The 15,960-nt window shown below is 45.2% G+C and overlaps 1 protein-coding gene across 1 annotated transcript in view; it reads left to right on the forward strand.

Moving 5' to 3' along the window:
• The window catches only part of LOC137370623 (protein unc-13 homolog B-like), a 783,931-nt gene that overhangs the window by 634,474 nt on the left and 133,497 nt on the right, over window positions 1-15,960 (forward strand). Inside the window, exon 25 of the mRNA XM_068032730.1 lies at window positions 5,619-5,704. Coding sequence (XP_067888831.1) covers window positions 5,619-5,704 — 86 coding nt within the window. The remainder of the gene's footprint in view (window positions 1-5,618; window positions 5,705-15,960) is intronic.

Consider the following 15,960-nt stretch of genomic DNA (forward strand, 5'->3'; position numbering starts at 1 on the left):
TCACCTCTCCTCCTCCTTCTCTCTAACGAAAACAACCCCAAGTCCCTCAGCCTTTCCTCGTAAGACCTTCCTTCCATACCAGGCAACATCCTAGTAAATCTCCTCTGCACCCTTTCCAAAGCTTCGACATCCTTCCTATAATGCGGTGACCAGAACTGCACGCAATACTCCAGGTGCGGCCTCACCAGAGTTTTGTACAGCTGCATCATGACCCCGTGGCTCTGAAACTCGATCCCCCTACTAATAAAGGCTAACACACCATATGCCTTCTTAACAGCCCTATTAACCTGGGTAGCAACTTTCAGGGATTTATGTACCTGGATACCAAGATCTCTCTGCTCATCTACACTACCAAGAATCTTCCCATTAGCCCAGTACTCTGCATTGCTGTTACTCCTTCCAAAGTGAATCACCTCACACTTCTCCGCATTAAACTCCATTTGCCATCTCTCAGCCCAGCTCTGCAGCCTATCTATGTCCCTCTGTACCCTACAACACCCTTCGACACTATCCACAACTCCACCGACCTTCGTGTCATCCGCAAATTTACTAACCCACCCTTCTACACCCTCATCCAGGTCGTTTATAAAAATGACAAACAGCAGTGGCCCCAAAACAGAACCTTGCGGTACACCACTAGTAACTAAACTCCAGGATGAACATTTGCCATCAACCACCACCCTCTGTCTTCTTTCAGCTAGCCAATTTCTGATCCAAAGCTCTAAATCACCTTCAACCCCATACTTGCGTATTTTCTGCAATAGCCTACCGTGGGGAACCTTATCAAACGCCTTACTGAAATCCATATACACCACATCCACGGCTTTACCCTCATCCACCTGTTTGGTCACCTTCTCGAAAAACTCAATAAGGTTTGTGAGGCACGACCTACCTTTCACAAAACCGTGCTGACTATCGCAAATGAACTTATTCTTTTCAAGATGATTATAAATCCTGTCTCTTATAACCTTTTCCAACATTTTACCCACAACCGAAGTAAGGCTCACAGGTCTATAATTACCAGGGCTGTCTCTACTCCCCTTCTTGAACAAGGGGACAACATTTGCTATCCTCCAGTCCTCCGGCACTACTCCTGTCGACAATGACGACTTAAAGATCAACAACAACGGCTCTGCAATCTCCTCCCTGGCTTCCCAGAGAATCCTAGGATAAATCCCATCTGGCCCAGGGGACTTATCTATTTTCACTCTTTCCAAAATTGCTAACACCTCCTCCTTGTGAATCTCAATCCCATCTAGCCTAGTAGGCTGTATCTCAGTAATCTCCTCGGCAACATTTTCTTTCTCTACTGTAAATACTGACGAAAAATATTCATTTAACGCTTCCCCTATCTCCTCTGATTCCGCACACAACTTCCCACTACTATCCTTGATTGGCCCTGTTCTAACTCTTATCATTCGTTTATTCCTGATATACCTATAGAAAGGTTTTCTTTGATCCTATCCGCCAATGACTTCTCGTGTCCTCTCCTTGCTCTTCTTAGCCCTCCCTTTAGATCCTTCCTGGCTAGCTTGTAACTCTCAAGCGCCCTAACTGAGCCTTCACGTCTCATCCTAACATAAGCCGCCCTCTTCCTCTTGACAAGCGCTTCAACTTCTTGAGTAAACCACGGCTCCCTTGCTCGACAACTTCCTCCCTGCCTGACAGGTACATACTTATCAAGGACACGCATTAGCTGTAGATGAGGGTAGTGCAGTTTATGTAGTTTACATGGATTTCAGCAAAGCCTTTGACAAGGTCCCACATGGGAGACTTATCAAGAAAGCAAATGCACATGGAATACAAGGTAACTTGATCAGGTGGATTCAAAATTGGCTTAGCTGTAGGAGACAGAGAGTGATGACAGACGGCTGTCACTTTGGAAGGAGTAATGTGAGATGGAAGTATTCAATGAATGGCCTGACATGGGGAAGTTCCGAGGAACAAAGGGACCTTGGCGTGTTTGTCCACAGATCTCTGAAGGCAGAAGGGCAGGTTAATAGGGTGGTGAAAAAGGCATATGGAACACTTGCCTTTATCAATCGAGACATAGATTACAAAAGCAGGGAGGTCATGTTGGAGTTGTACAGAACTTTGGTAAGGCCACAGCTGAAGTACTGTGTGCAATTCTGGTCGCCACATTATAGGAAGGATGTGATTGCACTGGAGAGGGTTCAGAGGTGATTCACCAGGATGTTGCCTGGGATGGAACATTTAAGCTATGAAGAGAGATTGGATAGACTTGGGTTGTTTTCACTGGAGCAGAGAAGACTAAGGGGTGATCTGATCGAGGTGTACAAGATTATGAGGGGCATGGACAGGATGGATAGGGAGCAGCTATTCCCTTTAGTTGAAGGGTCAGTTACGAGGGGTCACAAGTTTAAGGTGTGGGGCGGGAGGTTTAAGGGGGATTTGAGGAAGAACTTTTTTACCCAGAGGGTGGTGACGGTCTGGAATGCCCTGCTTGGGAGGGTGGTAGAGGCAGGTTGTATCACATCCTTTAAAAAGTACCTGGATGAGCACTTGGCATGTCATAACATTCAAGGCTATGGGCCAAGTGCTGGCAAATGGTATTAGGTAGACAGGTCAGGTGTTTTAAAGCATCGGTGCAGACTCGATGGGCCAAAGGGCCTCTTCTGCACTGTATTATTCTGTGATTCTGATTCTGGTTGGGTCTGCTCCTGGAGATGGCCACCACGTTCATTCTGGAAAGGATCGACTCAACAATTGCGCAAATCCCTGTGCCAGATTGGTGCCAGACACCTCCAGTCTCCTTGAAAGCGATAGCAACCTTTCTGACAAGCCTGATAATGCACCCAACATTTAATTGTGCATGCCCATCAGTCTTTTTTCTGTACACTGCCACATCGAAGTTCTAATCTAACTCCTCTGCAACATAAGTTGTATGCCCTGGGACCTGACACCTGCCGACCCTTTCCCTAGCTATGGCTACAGGCCTCTCGTGCCTAGTGACTCACTGGGCTGAATTTTACGCTGCCCCAGCAGGTCGGATGGTGGCGTGGGGGTGGCGTAAAATTGAGCAGGAGGCTCTGGGAGGCCTACTCGCTCCGCTTCCGCCTTCGACCAAGTTTACGGCGTCGGGCGGGGTTGGGAAACGGCCCGCCCGAGGCCAGTAAAGGCCCTTAAGTGGGCGTGCAATAGCTGCCGGCCTTTCCGCGCCCCGGGGGCTGCCATGGCAGTCAGGCATAGGGTGCCCGATTGAGGGCCGCACCCGCCTCCCAACCCGAAGCCCCCCCCTTCCCCCAAACGACCACTCCAGCCTCACCAGCGAAGGGCCGATCCTCCTGGTGAGGCTACCTTAACTTACCTTCCTTCCAGGCTCCTTGGCGTCAGCTGGGCTGCAGTCCCAGCAGTGGCCACAGCTCCCAGTGGCGCTGCTGGGACTAAGAGCTGCCGGCCTGCTGATTGGCCGGCATCTCACGGAGACTTTCACGTGGGTAGCGAATTCCTGTCCACCTAAGTAAAATTCAGCCCACTATATGCAGGTTCTGCAGCTATGCTACCCTCTAAAAAAAAACATGTCGTGACATCAGCTGAGCTAATGAATGTGATTGTGCGATTGAGTGATGGTGTTTTATCAACATCAGTCTCCTCCTGTCAGACTTCACATTACCGGGTCACTGCCTAACCAGGTGGCAATTGTTGGGTATCTGAAAGGAGAAAGGCACAAGGGTGGAGTTGAGGGGAGGGAAGGTGAAGAAAGCAAGAGGTGCATGCTTTGAGGACCTGCAGCTTGTAAATCAGAAGAGATTGTGGGATGAGGGGGAAGTAGGATGTGAGAAGGAAAATTAGGTGGGAACATACCGGGGAGTAATGTTATGCTCTCCCCCGCAGCAGGTTTGGAGGCAGGGAGAGCATAAAATCAGGTGGATGGTGGTTGGAGATGGAGGGGGGGGAGCCCCGCCACCTTACTGCCTCTGCCAAAATTAAGTCCAGGGAGGGGTTGACTGTGAACGGCATTCCCGCCACACTGCCAATTGAGGCCCTTAAGTTGGCAATTAATGCCCAATTAAGGGCATCATCCCGCCACTGCCACAATTAGTCATGTGGCAGGCAGCCCTGTCGCCGCAAGGGAAGCACAGCATGAAAAACCGTGCGGGCTGTTTCCCGGCTCTGGGGTGGGGGTGGGTGGTGGGAGGACAGTGTCTGAAGAAGGGACCTGGCATCGAGAAGGGGGCGCCAGCTGAGAGCCACCCCCCCCCCCTGCCCTTGCTACCATCCACCCTCCCCTGCGAGATCCCTGCCGCCCTAACCTACCTGTAGCCTGGATCCAGCGATGCTCCTGGGCTTCAGATAGGGGCTCCACTGGCAGCAGCCACCCCTTCTGTGGTGGCACTGCTCAGTGAAAGAGCTGCCAGCCTCTGAGTGGCCAGCAGCTCTCCAAAGGCGGGACTTCCGTGAAAGGCCTGCTGTTGTCCACTTAAGTACCCTAATTGCCACTGGATTCAGCGGGCCTCCCACAGAAGAAGCAACACCTGATTAACGGCATTGCTTTTTCCGAAACCCGAGACCCCCGTCGCCAGCATACAATCCCAGCTGTCATCTTGTATGTTTTTATTTCCACTGCTGGACACAGCCTTAGTCAGAGCTGCACCAATGATGGCCAGCACTGTCTCCTCCACGGAGGTGAGGGCATGTAGCCTTGTCTTTCCCCCATTGATAGATGTTGCTGCCTGTGGTTATGTGCCACTTTGTTTTGCAAGAGAGAGGGAAGTGTGTTAGTGAGTGTGGTGCACTGTCTTTGGGTAATGTACCTGTTATAGTTTAGTAGCTGACAGTGTGTGCCAGCTGAGAGATGTGGGTATGAGGCTTGCAGCAGTGCTCAGTGTATGAGGGTGAGGTGAAGCTATCAGTGGTAGGTGTGAATCGTGCTTGATAGAGAAGGATGTGTTATGAATTGAGCAGTGTTTGAGGCTAGTGGTTCATTTGTAAGAATGTGGCATTTGATGATGTATTCACTGACCTTGGCCACTCATGTGGCCATTAAACTTTTTCCTGCACTGTATCCAGGTTCTGTGGACTAGACTACTTGCATTGACCGGGATGACTACCTGATCCCACTGTCTTCTCAGTGTTTTTCTGGAGGGCCTCCTGGCCTGCTGTGGGTAGAAGACCTTTCTCTTCCTACCCACCTCCTGCACCAGAGAACCTTGGAGCATGTTTTCTCCCTTTTGCACCATTTTCACTCTTCTTCCTTCTCTGAATGTCTTCTGCAACCGGTTCCAGCACCTGCTGCAGCCAGAAGGCACCTCCCCTTTAAGAGGTACAGGCTGGCTTTAAGATGTGCAGGCTAGCTTTAAGTGGTGCTAGTCTTGCATGCACATGGGACCCCTGCTCAGCATGCAGCCACTCAGCAGTACGTTTAATACTCGGCTGCACGCTGCTATCATTTAAATTAGCAGGCAGTATGAAGTTTGCGTGCTGCCTGCATCTGAATGAATAGGCGTGGGTTAATCGTGCATTGTGATCCCTGCGCCTGTTTTCGGGACTTATCCAGTTATTCCCCATAGATGTATTGGCTATGGAACTGATTTCTGCACCTGACCAGTTTTGTCCCCACATTCTATTTCTCTCAAGTTATATTTCTTTAATTTCAGATTTCCTCAGGAGCTAAATGTTGGAAAGATAAGTGCAGAAGTAATGTGGAACCTCTTTGCACAGGACATGAAATATGCCATGGAAGGTACATGTTAAGTGAAACTCTCATTTTATTAGATCAGCGATACAGTAAGGAACCACTTTTTCTACTTTTTCAATTTTATAAAGGAGCAACAGTCAGAATTATTCAGTCTGCATTAGTTAGCCTCTGCGATAACTATGCTGGGATATCTGGAGCATGGAATGTACGTCATGTCACTGTTGTGCTAGTTCTAATTGATAAAGTTTGGCAATTATATTGTCACCATATCCACATTTTCTGTATGTGAGTTTCTCATTTTTGAAAAAATATGCAACTGACAAATCGTGGGTGGTTCCATGATATGGTACAGTGAAAAAATAAAATCTTAATAGTTTTTCAGGTTATTTTCTACTAATTTTCTTTTCAAATTTATGACATTTCCAATTGTCTGTTTCCCTCGTCCAACTCCTCTACTTACATCCATTCTATCCTTAGCTTAGGATAAAAAAACCTAGCCTGCAAACATCTCCAGAAAGCCATCGATACAGCGTGTTCAACCTGCTACAGCAGTGCAGGAAAGGATCTCGTTCTATGCTCACTCTTGGAACTGAATTTTTAGGCCCTGATAGGGGCGGGCACAGAGGCGGGCAGGCACGGAATTTTGAGCTGCCGGCCAGCATGCCAATTGCACGGCATCATCCTGACCCCAGGCAATTGTCTGGGAGGAGGGATGGGAGGTGTAGCAGGGCGGCAGGGCTACCCGCCAACAAGCAGCGGGTAGCCGATTCACCTAATTCATGGCCTATTAAGGCCTATTATCAGAAGCTGACTGCAATTTTCCAGTCAGCCTCTAGGTCCCTAGTGGCTGAACAGGGGATCAGTGCTCCAAGCAGGCTGAGGTATTCCCTGCCTGCCTGGCTTCAGCTGCAGCCACAGGCCACCCTGGGAAGGGGACCCCCCCTCCAACTCCACAGTGGTGCCCGGATGCAAAAGTTAAAAAAGTTAGGGAGAGGGTGCCCCAAGATGTATTTACCTTGAAAGGCATTCTGCTGCTGCTTCGGAGCTGGAGGGCCCCTTAATGGCCCTCCAGCTTCAAGAGCCCGCCCGCCGTCCTTAATTGGAGGGTGAACCCACCCTCTAGCTACCAATTGGCCAATTTGGGGCAAACCACAGATGAGTGACTGTTCCCCACACAGTGCAGGCTTCTGACCCCCATTTTAGCCCGATGGCATGGTTCTGAAGTGGAAAATTGTGCCCTTGGTCTTTCAGGCAACTGAGCCAAGTCTGGCAAACATATCCCTGCAGGCAATAGATAGTGTAAATTCTATTCAAGACTGGGATTTGAATTTGGGTCACCTAATTACTCAGCTGCTAGGCAACTAGTTTGTGTTCTTGTAATTAATTTTTCTGCTTCACTGTATTTAAATAAAGCCAAGATAGGTGGAAGGATTTGAAGCTTTTAATGTTATTTTACTGTGTGATAATGTGTACTGTTTTATTAACTCGTTTAAGACTGATACATAATTTATATTCATTTTGTCCATGAGTATTTTTAAGCGTATTCAGAACGTGTTAGCCATAACCATTGCTAATCTGACAAGAAAATTATTGTATAAATAAAATTCTAAGTCATTTTAAGTCATTTTTAAAAAACGCTGGGGTATAATGTTTATCATCCCTGCATAAGTTAGTATATTTTCTTTATATTTCTTTGACAAAAGCTTGTTTTCTTGCTCCCTACTTTAGATAGTATGATGTAAAATTTAATTCACATTCTGCATTTTCAGAAATAATGGTGTCTTTTACCAGTAATTAGATTTAATAAAACTTCTTGAGTGGTCTTAATAGAATTTTGGTAGTAATGTTTGAAGCTAATTTCTGATTAGTGGCTCTTAAAAACAAAAACAGTTAAAATGCTTATGGCTCCATTTGTGACAACATGGGACTTCTTGCTTCTTGAAGGTAATTCACCTATATTGTAATTACCTGAAGCAGGGAAACTCAATGATGTTTAATTAATGTGCAAGATGTTGATGTGATTAACTCAAGATGGACTTAAGCACATGTACAGTTGACACAATCTAATGCCTGGAGTAGATTGTTGTCAGAGCATAAAGCCAGCATAGCGAATCAGTCATAATAAAAACAAGAAATGCTGGAACCACTCAGCAGGTCTGGCTGCATCTGTGGAAAGAGAAGCAGAGTTAACGTTTCAGGTGAGTGACCCTTCTTTGGAACAGTCCGAAGCAAATCAGTCAGCTGCTATAGAAACAGTCTGAATTTCATTTCCATTGATTTACACCAAATTTATTTCCATGTAGCAAATTAAAAATCGACCTCAGTGTTTTTAGTTTTTACAGAATAGTGCCATTCTCATGTCTCTGCACTGCTGTAAGTTTCTTTCCCTACTGGAACTTCCATTATTTTTCCTTTTTACTGAAATCAGCTTGTTTGCTCATAAGCATGCTTTACTCCAAAGAATTCCACGTTGCAGTTTAATTGTCAGTATAGTAGTCAACGGGTTTTATTATGCACTGATCTACATTTTACACCATTTTTAATTTTTGGTGAAATTTCAAATATATTGTCTATCAGTGCTCGCTGTTATTACAGGGTAAATTTGACAGCAACTTTTGGCATGCACCCATACACAGCTAAATGCTGAAATCTAGAAGTTGCTGTCAGAGTTACCCTGCTCCTCCACAGGATGCGCTGTAACCATCCTCGCTGATCGACTTGACATTGAATTCACAGTAATGGAGCAAACCTGGGGCACTTACCCACTCAGATAGCTGAAAAGGTTAAGGCTGGTACGTTCAGGAGTGAATTCGTTTTTAAGAGCATATTAAGTGATAATTACTGCTGAACAACCTCTCTGTCCTTGAAAATAATTATTTTACAAATGTGCAGTTTCATTCACTCAGAAGAAAATTAATCTTGCATATTTTGAAACTTTTTTACTTTTTCTGTTTGTCCCTTTCATCTCTCTCCCCCTTAATTCCATCTATATTTCCCAATCTTTATTTTGCTTTCTCTACATGAGTTAAACCTAATTTATATTCCCTGCTTTATACTTCCTGTTTTGGACTCTGCGTATCTCAGCAAGGATTCTTTAATCTGATTGATTGAAGAAACTTGCTGTTTTCTGCCCTGTCCCCTGACACCACAAATCCCCTATCGAGGGTGCCGCGCTGGAACAGACACCTGATATCTGGAAGTCTCCGCTTTGAAACAGGGTAAAACTTTGTGGGCAGCAGTCAGCAAGGTGAACAGCAAGTGCTGTTCTTTTGCCGCTGACCACAAAATGCGGACCAATGTGATCAAAGACCTTGTGAATTGGATGAATAAAACTGAGCATATTTTTAATTTATGAACAGATGACAGAATTTTGGATAGGACACTAGAACTGCAGGGTATTTGACTGTTAAAGTGCTTCTTAGTGAACACACTGAAGTATGTGATTTAGTCTCAAAAAGTCATTCACTTTCAGCCTTTATATCACAGACTTTGATTATTTAGTGGTTCCTAATTTATTAAAGTGTATAATAAGGCTTACTTAGTAAAGTTAGCAAACAAGATTAAATATGTAAGATTTTTGTTCAGTTTCTTAAATTGACTAACTTATGCAGCTTTGAAGGGAATAAAATAGTTCTATGAACCAATAATATTATCTCTGGAATCCACAATGCTATTTAAAAAGCAGTACAAAAATATGAACAACTATTTGGGAATGCTGAATGGAGAAGAAAAAAAAATTAGCGGTAGCTGAGCTGTTAGATAATTGGCAATTTGCTTTTCCTGCTGCGTCAGTGGGCATCAAAATTGTCATCTTAAGTTGCAACCATTGTATTTTCCTTTTCCGTTTAGTTTTTGCAATAAGCAATGTGATGAGTTAAAAGGCTGTCTAAAATTCAAAAAATAGTTTTATCATATTTTTCTTTAAATTTGGTGTAATCAAGAACATAGTTTTGAATGATTTCTTATTAATTATGAATGTATTCTGGAATCTTACCAAACAATTGTGCAAGGATTAAACCTCACACCTTTACAAGACTAGTTTAATTAATTTATTTTGTTCTACTTTGGAATAGCAATAAGCTGTGGGTTGTTACAACCGAAGTGGGAGGAATGCACTGTCTTTTCTAGTTCCACTTCTCCACAGATCACAACATATATTTAAATGTTTACCCAGTTACCAATACGGTCAATCATATACCCTACTCTTTATATAAAAATACAGAATAAAATACACCAACCAGGTTTCTTTAATAAACAACAAAATTCTCAGTTTATTCTGAAACAAGACTTATCCAGTAAAGAAACAAAGCATTCACACACAAATTGAAATGTGAAAGTTCCCTTTTGAAATACCCAACACACACACAAACATATATACACACTGATTAAAGGAAAAGAAATAAAGATATTTTCTCTGCAGAGGTCTTTTACAAAAAAAAGACAAAAAGAATACTTTGGTCAAATACTTGTTAATTCTTGAAGAAAACGGATGAGATATGTTGTGTTCCCAAATGGTATACAGTCTGGCGTCCAAGTACATTTAAACGGGTCACTGGGATCTTTTCTGGAGCAGTTCTTCTCAGGCGGCATTAAGAATTAATCTGGCAAGAGTTCCAGGAGCATCTCAGGAGAAATGCGGCATCAGGGGTTTTAGCTCTCACACACTGGATTCACAGGTTTTTTTCAAAGAGGTAGAGAAAGAGGAGATGGGTGTTTTTCATCAGGCTACAAACCCAACTGCCTTCAACACAGTTCACACCCCAGCTGAACCAAAACAATATCCCAAAAGCAAAACCTCCTGACCACCATAAATCTTGACATGTCATTTCTGTGTTATGATCAAGTAGTAGATCTTTTTTTCTAAAAAAACAATTTCTCTTTTTTTTAACCAACTGTCCGTAAACAAGATTAGTGATTGAATTTTTTCGACCCTTAAACCTTGAATAGTAAATGACGGCAACAACAACGCAGTTGTTAAAGTTAAAACAAAGAAGTAGGGTTTATTAACATACACTCATAAACTCAGGAAGGGGATTAACTTCGCAAGGCATGCATACAAACATACAAGGAAAGGTTAAAGGCATAAAAAAGGCAAGGACATTTACTAAATAGAAAGTTATCGTAACTACTAGCTAACATGGATTTCAGTTAAAACTAGAGTTCTCTAAAAATATCAAAAATAGTCCAAAATGGAGAACACCGACTAGAAATGCTGGGTAGGGGAAAGAGTCACTGAGAATACCTCTTCTCTTACAATTTCTTCTTCTTCTGGCACTCTCGGATATAAATGGAGGCAGCTTAATAGCTGAAGTCACCTTCTTTTAGACAGAGAGGAAACTGGTAGAAATCAGACTTTGCCGCTGTTTTTGCAACTTGTCGTCTTCTTGATTTTTCTTGCTTGATTTTTCAAAGTGTGGCTTCTTTTTAATTTTCTTGTTGAAAAGGCCTTAGAGAGAATCAATGCAGATTGAAGACAGTTCTGATTCTTGCAGACTGTGTCTTAGAGAGTAGTGTGGAGAACAGCTCCAGGCAGCTGTGGCCTCTTGCAGGGAGGTCTCAGGGAGAAGTGTATGCAGCTGAGGTCCTGTGACTTGGGCCCCATCAAGTTGCTGTCCCACCTGACCTCTCTCCTCCATTTTAACAATTGTAGCATAGAAGTAAAAACTTAAACATGATGGATAAAATGGCGGTTGACATTAATACTCAAATGCACAAAACACAATTTACAGTTGGTTCCCATCTATTCGTGACACTTCTCTGTAAACAGCTCCCCCAAGTCACCAACGTTTCTCTTGTTTATTGAGCTTAAGGCATGTGACATCTAGTAAAGATTTGTTTTCAAACAAGACCTTTCAGTGACTCTTGTAAAAAAAAACACATCCACGGAATCTTTTCAGCTTTCCAAATGAACCAATATCCATAATTTGAAAATATGATCCTCAAAATAAATTTTTAAAAAGCGCTTTCATTACAGGGTGTAGAATTTTTCAGTATTTGGCTGAAGTCTGTCAAATTATACCTCATTGTGAGCTTAACTGGGCTGAACTAGAGACTATAGCCTAGAAATTAGTCTGCTCAGCCCGTTTTTGCAGCCAGAGCTCCACTCATATTGGGTAACAACAAACGGGAGGTATCCTGGAGCAGCCATTAGGCTCCTTTTATGTGCAACTACGGGGCCTAACAATGTCCAAGGCCACTCTCTGAGATTGGTTTACCCTGAGGTAACCAGCACCACGACATGCTGTATTTGGGGAAAGCAGCCCAAGGGATCACCTGCAACTAAGAAGGTAAGTAACTTACCTGAATATGAAGTGAGGAGGAGTGGGAGTGCTCCTCCAAATCCCCAAAGCCATCTTTCCAACCCTCCCCCTACCCCCCCACCCCCAGCCCCATATCACATTACCACCATGGCCCAAATCTTCCCTCTGTTCCTGGTCCATTCCCTAACCCCCGACATGTGTCCCTATCCCGATCTTTGACCCAGGCTCTGATTCCCTGACCCGAACCCCTCCGCTCACTCACCACTCCACTCCCAACAACCCTACCCGCGATTCTGAAACCACTAGCTCCACATCTTCTGGCCAATCCGCGAACCAACCTACTCACCACTGAGGTGCTTAGCTGAAGCCTGATTTTTCACAACTGTTCACCACAGCAGCTCCATTATAATGAGGCCTGAGGCCCAATATCTGAGAAGCCTCAGACCTCACTATTTTCAGGCAGGGAATATACCCTGCGCAACTAGAATCTTTTCAAAATATTTAAGTTGTTAAAAACAGAATAGAAATTCTCTGAAGTATTGACTTTTGGGAGTAGAATTGCTGCAAGGGTTCTCTGATCTCCTTGTAACTTCAGTGGAAGATCGGCAGAAACCATGGAGAATTTTACTGGGGTTTTCTCTGATTTTTCACCAAAGTTATGGTGGGAGATTGGAAGAGCCCCCACAGAAATTCTAGATGTGAATATGTATCGTCATTGATCTGAACAAGTTTCAGCCTTTTAAAATTTTAATATGACACCTGAAGATTCTTGCTGCGCATATTGTATTCTTCTGTTCTTGCATATTTATCTTTATTCATATTCAAAATTCTGTTCCATGGATATGTCTCCATTCAATCTTTAAACCTCAGGTGTACTTCACATTCTCAAAATTCCACCCATGGTGGTAAGATGTGTACATTTTTCTGAACAGTTTATAGATGTTGCTTATACATTTCATAATCGATCTATAATTTGTACTTCTTCTTTGGCCTCCTTGTCTCGAGAGACGATGGGTAAGTGCCTGGAGGTGGTCAGTGGTTGTGAAGCAGCGCCTGGAGTGGCTATAAAGGCCAATTCTAGAGTGACAGACTCTTCCACAGGTGCTGCAGATAAAATTGGTTGTCGGGGCTGTTACACAGTTGGCTCTCCCCTTGCTCTTCTGTCTTTTTTCCTGCTAACTGCTAAGTCTCTTCGACTCGCCACACTTTAGCCCCGCCTTTATGGCTGCCCGCCAGCTCTGACGATCACTGGCAACTGACTCCCACGACTTGTGATCAATGTCACAGGACTTCATGTCGCGTTTGCAGACGTCTTTAAAGCGGAGAAATGGACGGCCGGTGGGTCTGATACCAGTGGCGAGCTTGCTGTAAAATGTGTCCTTGGGGATCCTGCCATCTTCCATGCGGCTCACATGGCCAAGCCAGCGCCGCTGGTTCAGTAGGGTGTATAAGCTGGGGATGTTGGCCGTCTCGAGGACTTCTGTGTTGGAGATATGGTCCTGCCACCTGATGCCAAGGATTCTCCGGAGGCAGCGAAGCTGGAATGATTTGAGATGTCGCTCTTGGCTGACATACGTTGTCCAGGCCTCGCTCCCGTAGAGCAAGGTACTGAGGACACAGGCTTGATACGCTCGGATTTTTGTGTTCCGTGTCAGTGTGCCATTTTCCCACACTCTCTTGGCCAGTCTGGACATAGCAATGGAAGCCTTTCCCATGCGCTTGTTGATTTCTGCATCGAGAGACAGGTTACTGGTGATAGTTGAGCCTAGGTAGGTGAACTCTTGAACCACTTCCAGAGCATGGTCACCAATATTGATGGATGGAGCATTTCTGACGTCCTGTCCCATGATGTTCGTTTTCTTGAGGCTGATGGTTAGGCCAAATTCATTGCTGGCAGCCGCAAACCTGTCAATGAGACTCTGCAGGCACTCTTCAGTGTGAGATGTTAAAGCAGCATCGTCAGCAAAGAGGAGTTCCCTGATGAGGACTTTCCGTACTTTGGTCTTCGCTCTTAGACAGGCATGGTTGAACAACCTGCCACCTGATCTTGTGTGGAGGAAAATTCCTTCTTCTGAAGACTTGAACGCATGTGAGTGCAGCAGGGAGAAGAAGATCCCAAACAGTGTGGGTGCGAGAACACTGCCCTGTTTCACGCCGCTCAGGATAGGAAAGGAGTCTGAGGAGACTATGCTGAATTGTGCCTTTCATATTGTCATGGAATGAGGTGATGATACTTAGTAGCTTTGGTGGACATCCGATCTTTTCTAGTAGTCTGAAGAGACCACGTCTGCTGACGAGGTCATAGGCTTTGTTGAGGTCAATGAAAGCAATGTCGAGGGGCATCTGTTGTTTGCGGCATTTCTCCTGTAGCTGACGAAGGGAGAACAGCATGTCAACGGTCGATCTCTCTGCACGAAAGCCACACTGTGCCTCAGGGTAGACACGCTCGGCCAGCTTCTGGAGCCTGTTGAAAGCGACTCAAGCGAATACTTTCCCCAATATGCTGAGCAGGGAGATTCCACGGTAGTTTTTGCAGTCACCGCGGTCATCTTTGTTCTTATAGAGGGTGATGATACTGGCATCGCGCATGTCCTGTGGTACTGCTCCCTCATCCCAGCACAGGCAAAGCAGTTCGTAGAGTGCTGAGAGTACAGCAGGCTTACCACTGTTGATTATTTCAGGGGTAATGCCGTCCTTCCCAGGGGCTTTTCCGCTGGCTAGAGAATCAATGGCATTACTGAGTTCCGATTTTGTTGGCTGTACGTCCAGCTCATCCATGACTGGCAGAGACTGGGCTGCATTGAGGGCGGTCTCAGTGACAACATTTTCCCTGGAGGACTGTTCTAAGTCGTGCTCCACCCAGCGGTCCATTTGTTTGCGTTGGTCAGTGATTGTGTCCCCTGATTTAGATTTGAGGGGGGCGATCTTCTAGATGGTTGGCCCAAAAGCTCTCTTAATGCCATCATGCATTCCTCTGATGTTTCCGGTGTCTGAGGCCAGCTGAATATGGCTGCATAGGTGTTGCCAGTAGTCATTTGCGCAGTAACTGGCTGTTCTTTGTGCAGCGCTTCTGGCTGCTTTAAGTGCTACGGATGTTAACTCGCTGGGGGCTTTCTTGTTCAACAGTGCAATGCGCTTAGCGGCTATGACAGGTTCCAGCTCTTCAAAGTGAGATTGAAAGCAGTCTGCATTCTACTTCTCACATTTGCCATAGGTGGTCATTGCTGAGTCATAGATGGCATCTCTGATGTGGGCCCACTTGGTCTCTGCATTCCCTGTGGGAGTATTTTGAAGGGCTTTTTCAAGTGAATTTAGAAATTTATTTAACAGCTGTGGATAAGAAATTCTGCTCGTGTTGATGCGCGGGTGGCCCTTCTGCTTGGAGTGATGCAGCTTCTTTGGTTTGAGTCTAACCTTGCTGCACACCAGGGATTGGTCGGTGTCGCAGTCTGCACTGTGGAAGCTGCGTGTGATTTGAACGCTGTTTAAGGAGGCTCGCCTTGTGACGATGAGGTCCAGCTGGTGCCAATGACGTGATCTTGGGTGCCTCCAAGAAACCTGGTGACAGGGTTTAGTGTGAAAGAACGAGTTGGTGATGCAGAGGTTATGATAGGTACACAACTCAAGCAGTCTCTGTCCATTCTCATTCATCCTTCCAATGCCATAGCGCCCAAGGCAGGAGGGCCATGAGTCATGGTCGGCCCCAACCCTGGCATTAAAGTCCCTCAGCAGGAACAGGTGTTCGATATTGGGGATGCTACTAATGATATTATGGAGTTCCTCGTAAAACTGGTCTTTAGCTTCAGGTGGGGAGCAGAGTGTTGGAGCATTGATGTTGAGTAGATATACTGGACCAGAGGCGGTGAGCAGTCGGATGGACAGTATACGTTCTGAGCCATTTGAAGGTGGCTCTTTCATGCTGAGCAAAGAGTTTCTGTTGGCAAAGCCCACTGCATGCTGTCTTGGTTCTTCAGGATCCCTACCCTGCCAGAAGAAGGTGTAGTCTTGCTCTCTTAGAGATCCGCTCGCAGGGAGACGTGT

The sequence above is a fragment of the Heterodontus francisci genome, chromosome 1 (assembly GCF_036365525.1).
Source record: "Heterodontus francisci isolate sHetFra1 chromosome 1, sHetFra1.hap1, whole genome shotgun sequence".
NCBI lineage: Eukaryota > Metazoa > Chordata > Chondrichthyes > Heterodontiformes > Heterodontidae > Heterodontus > Heterodontus francisci.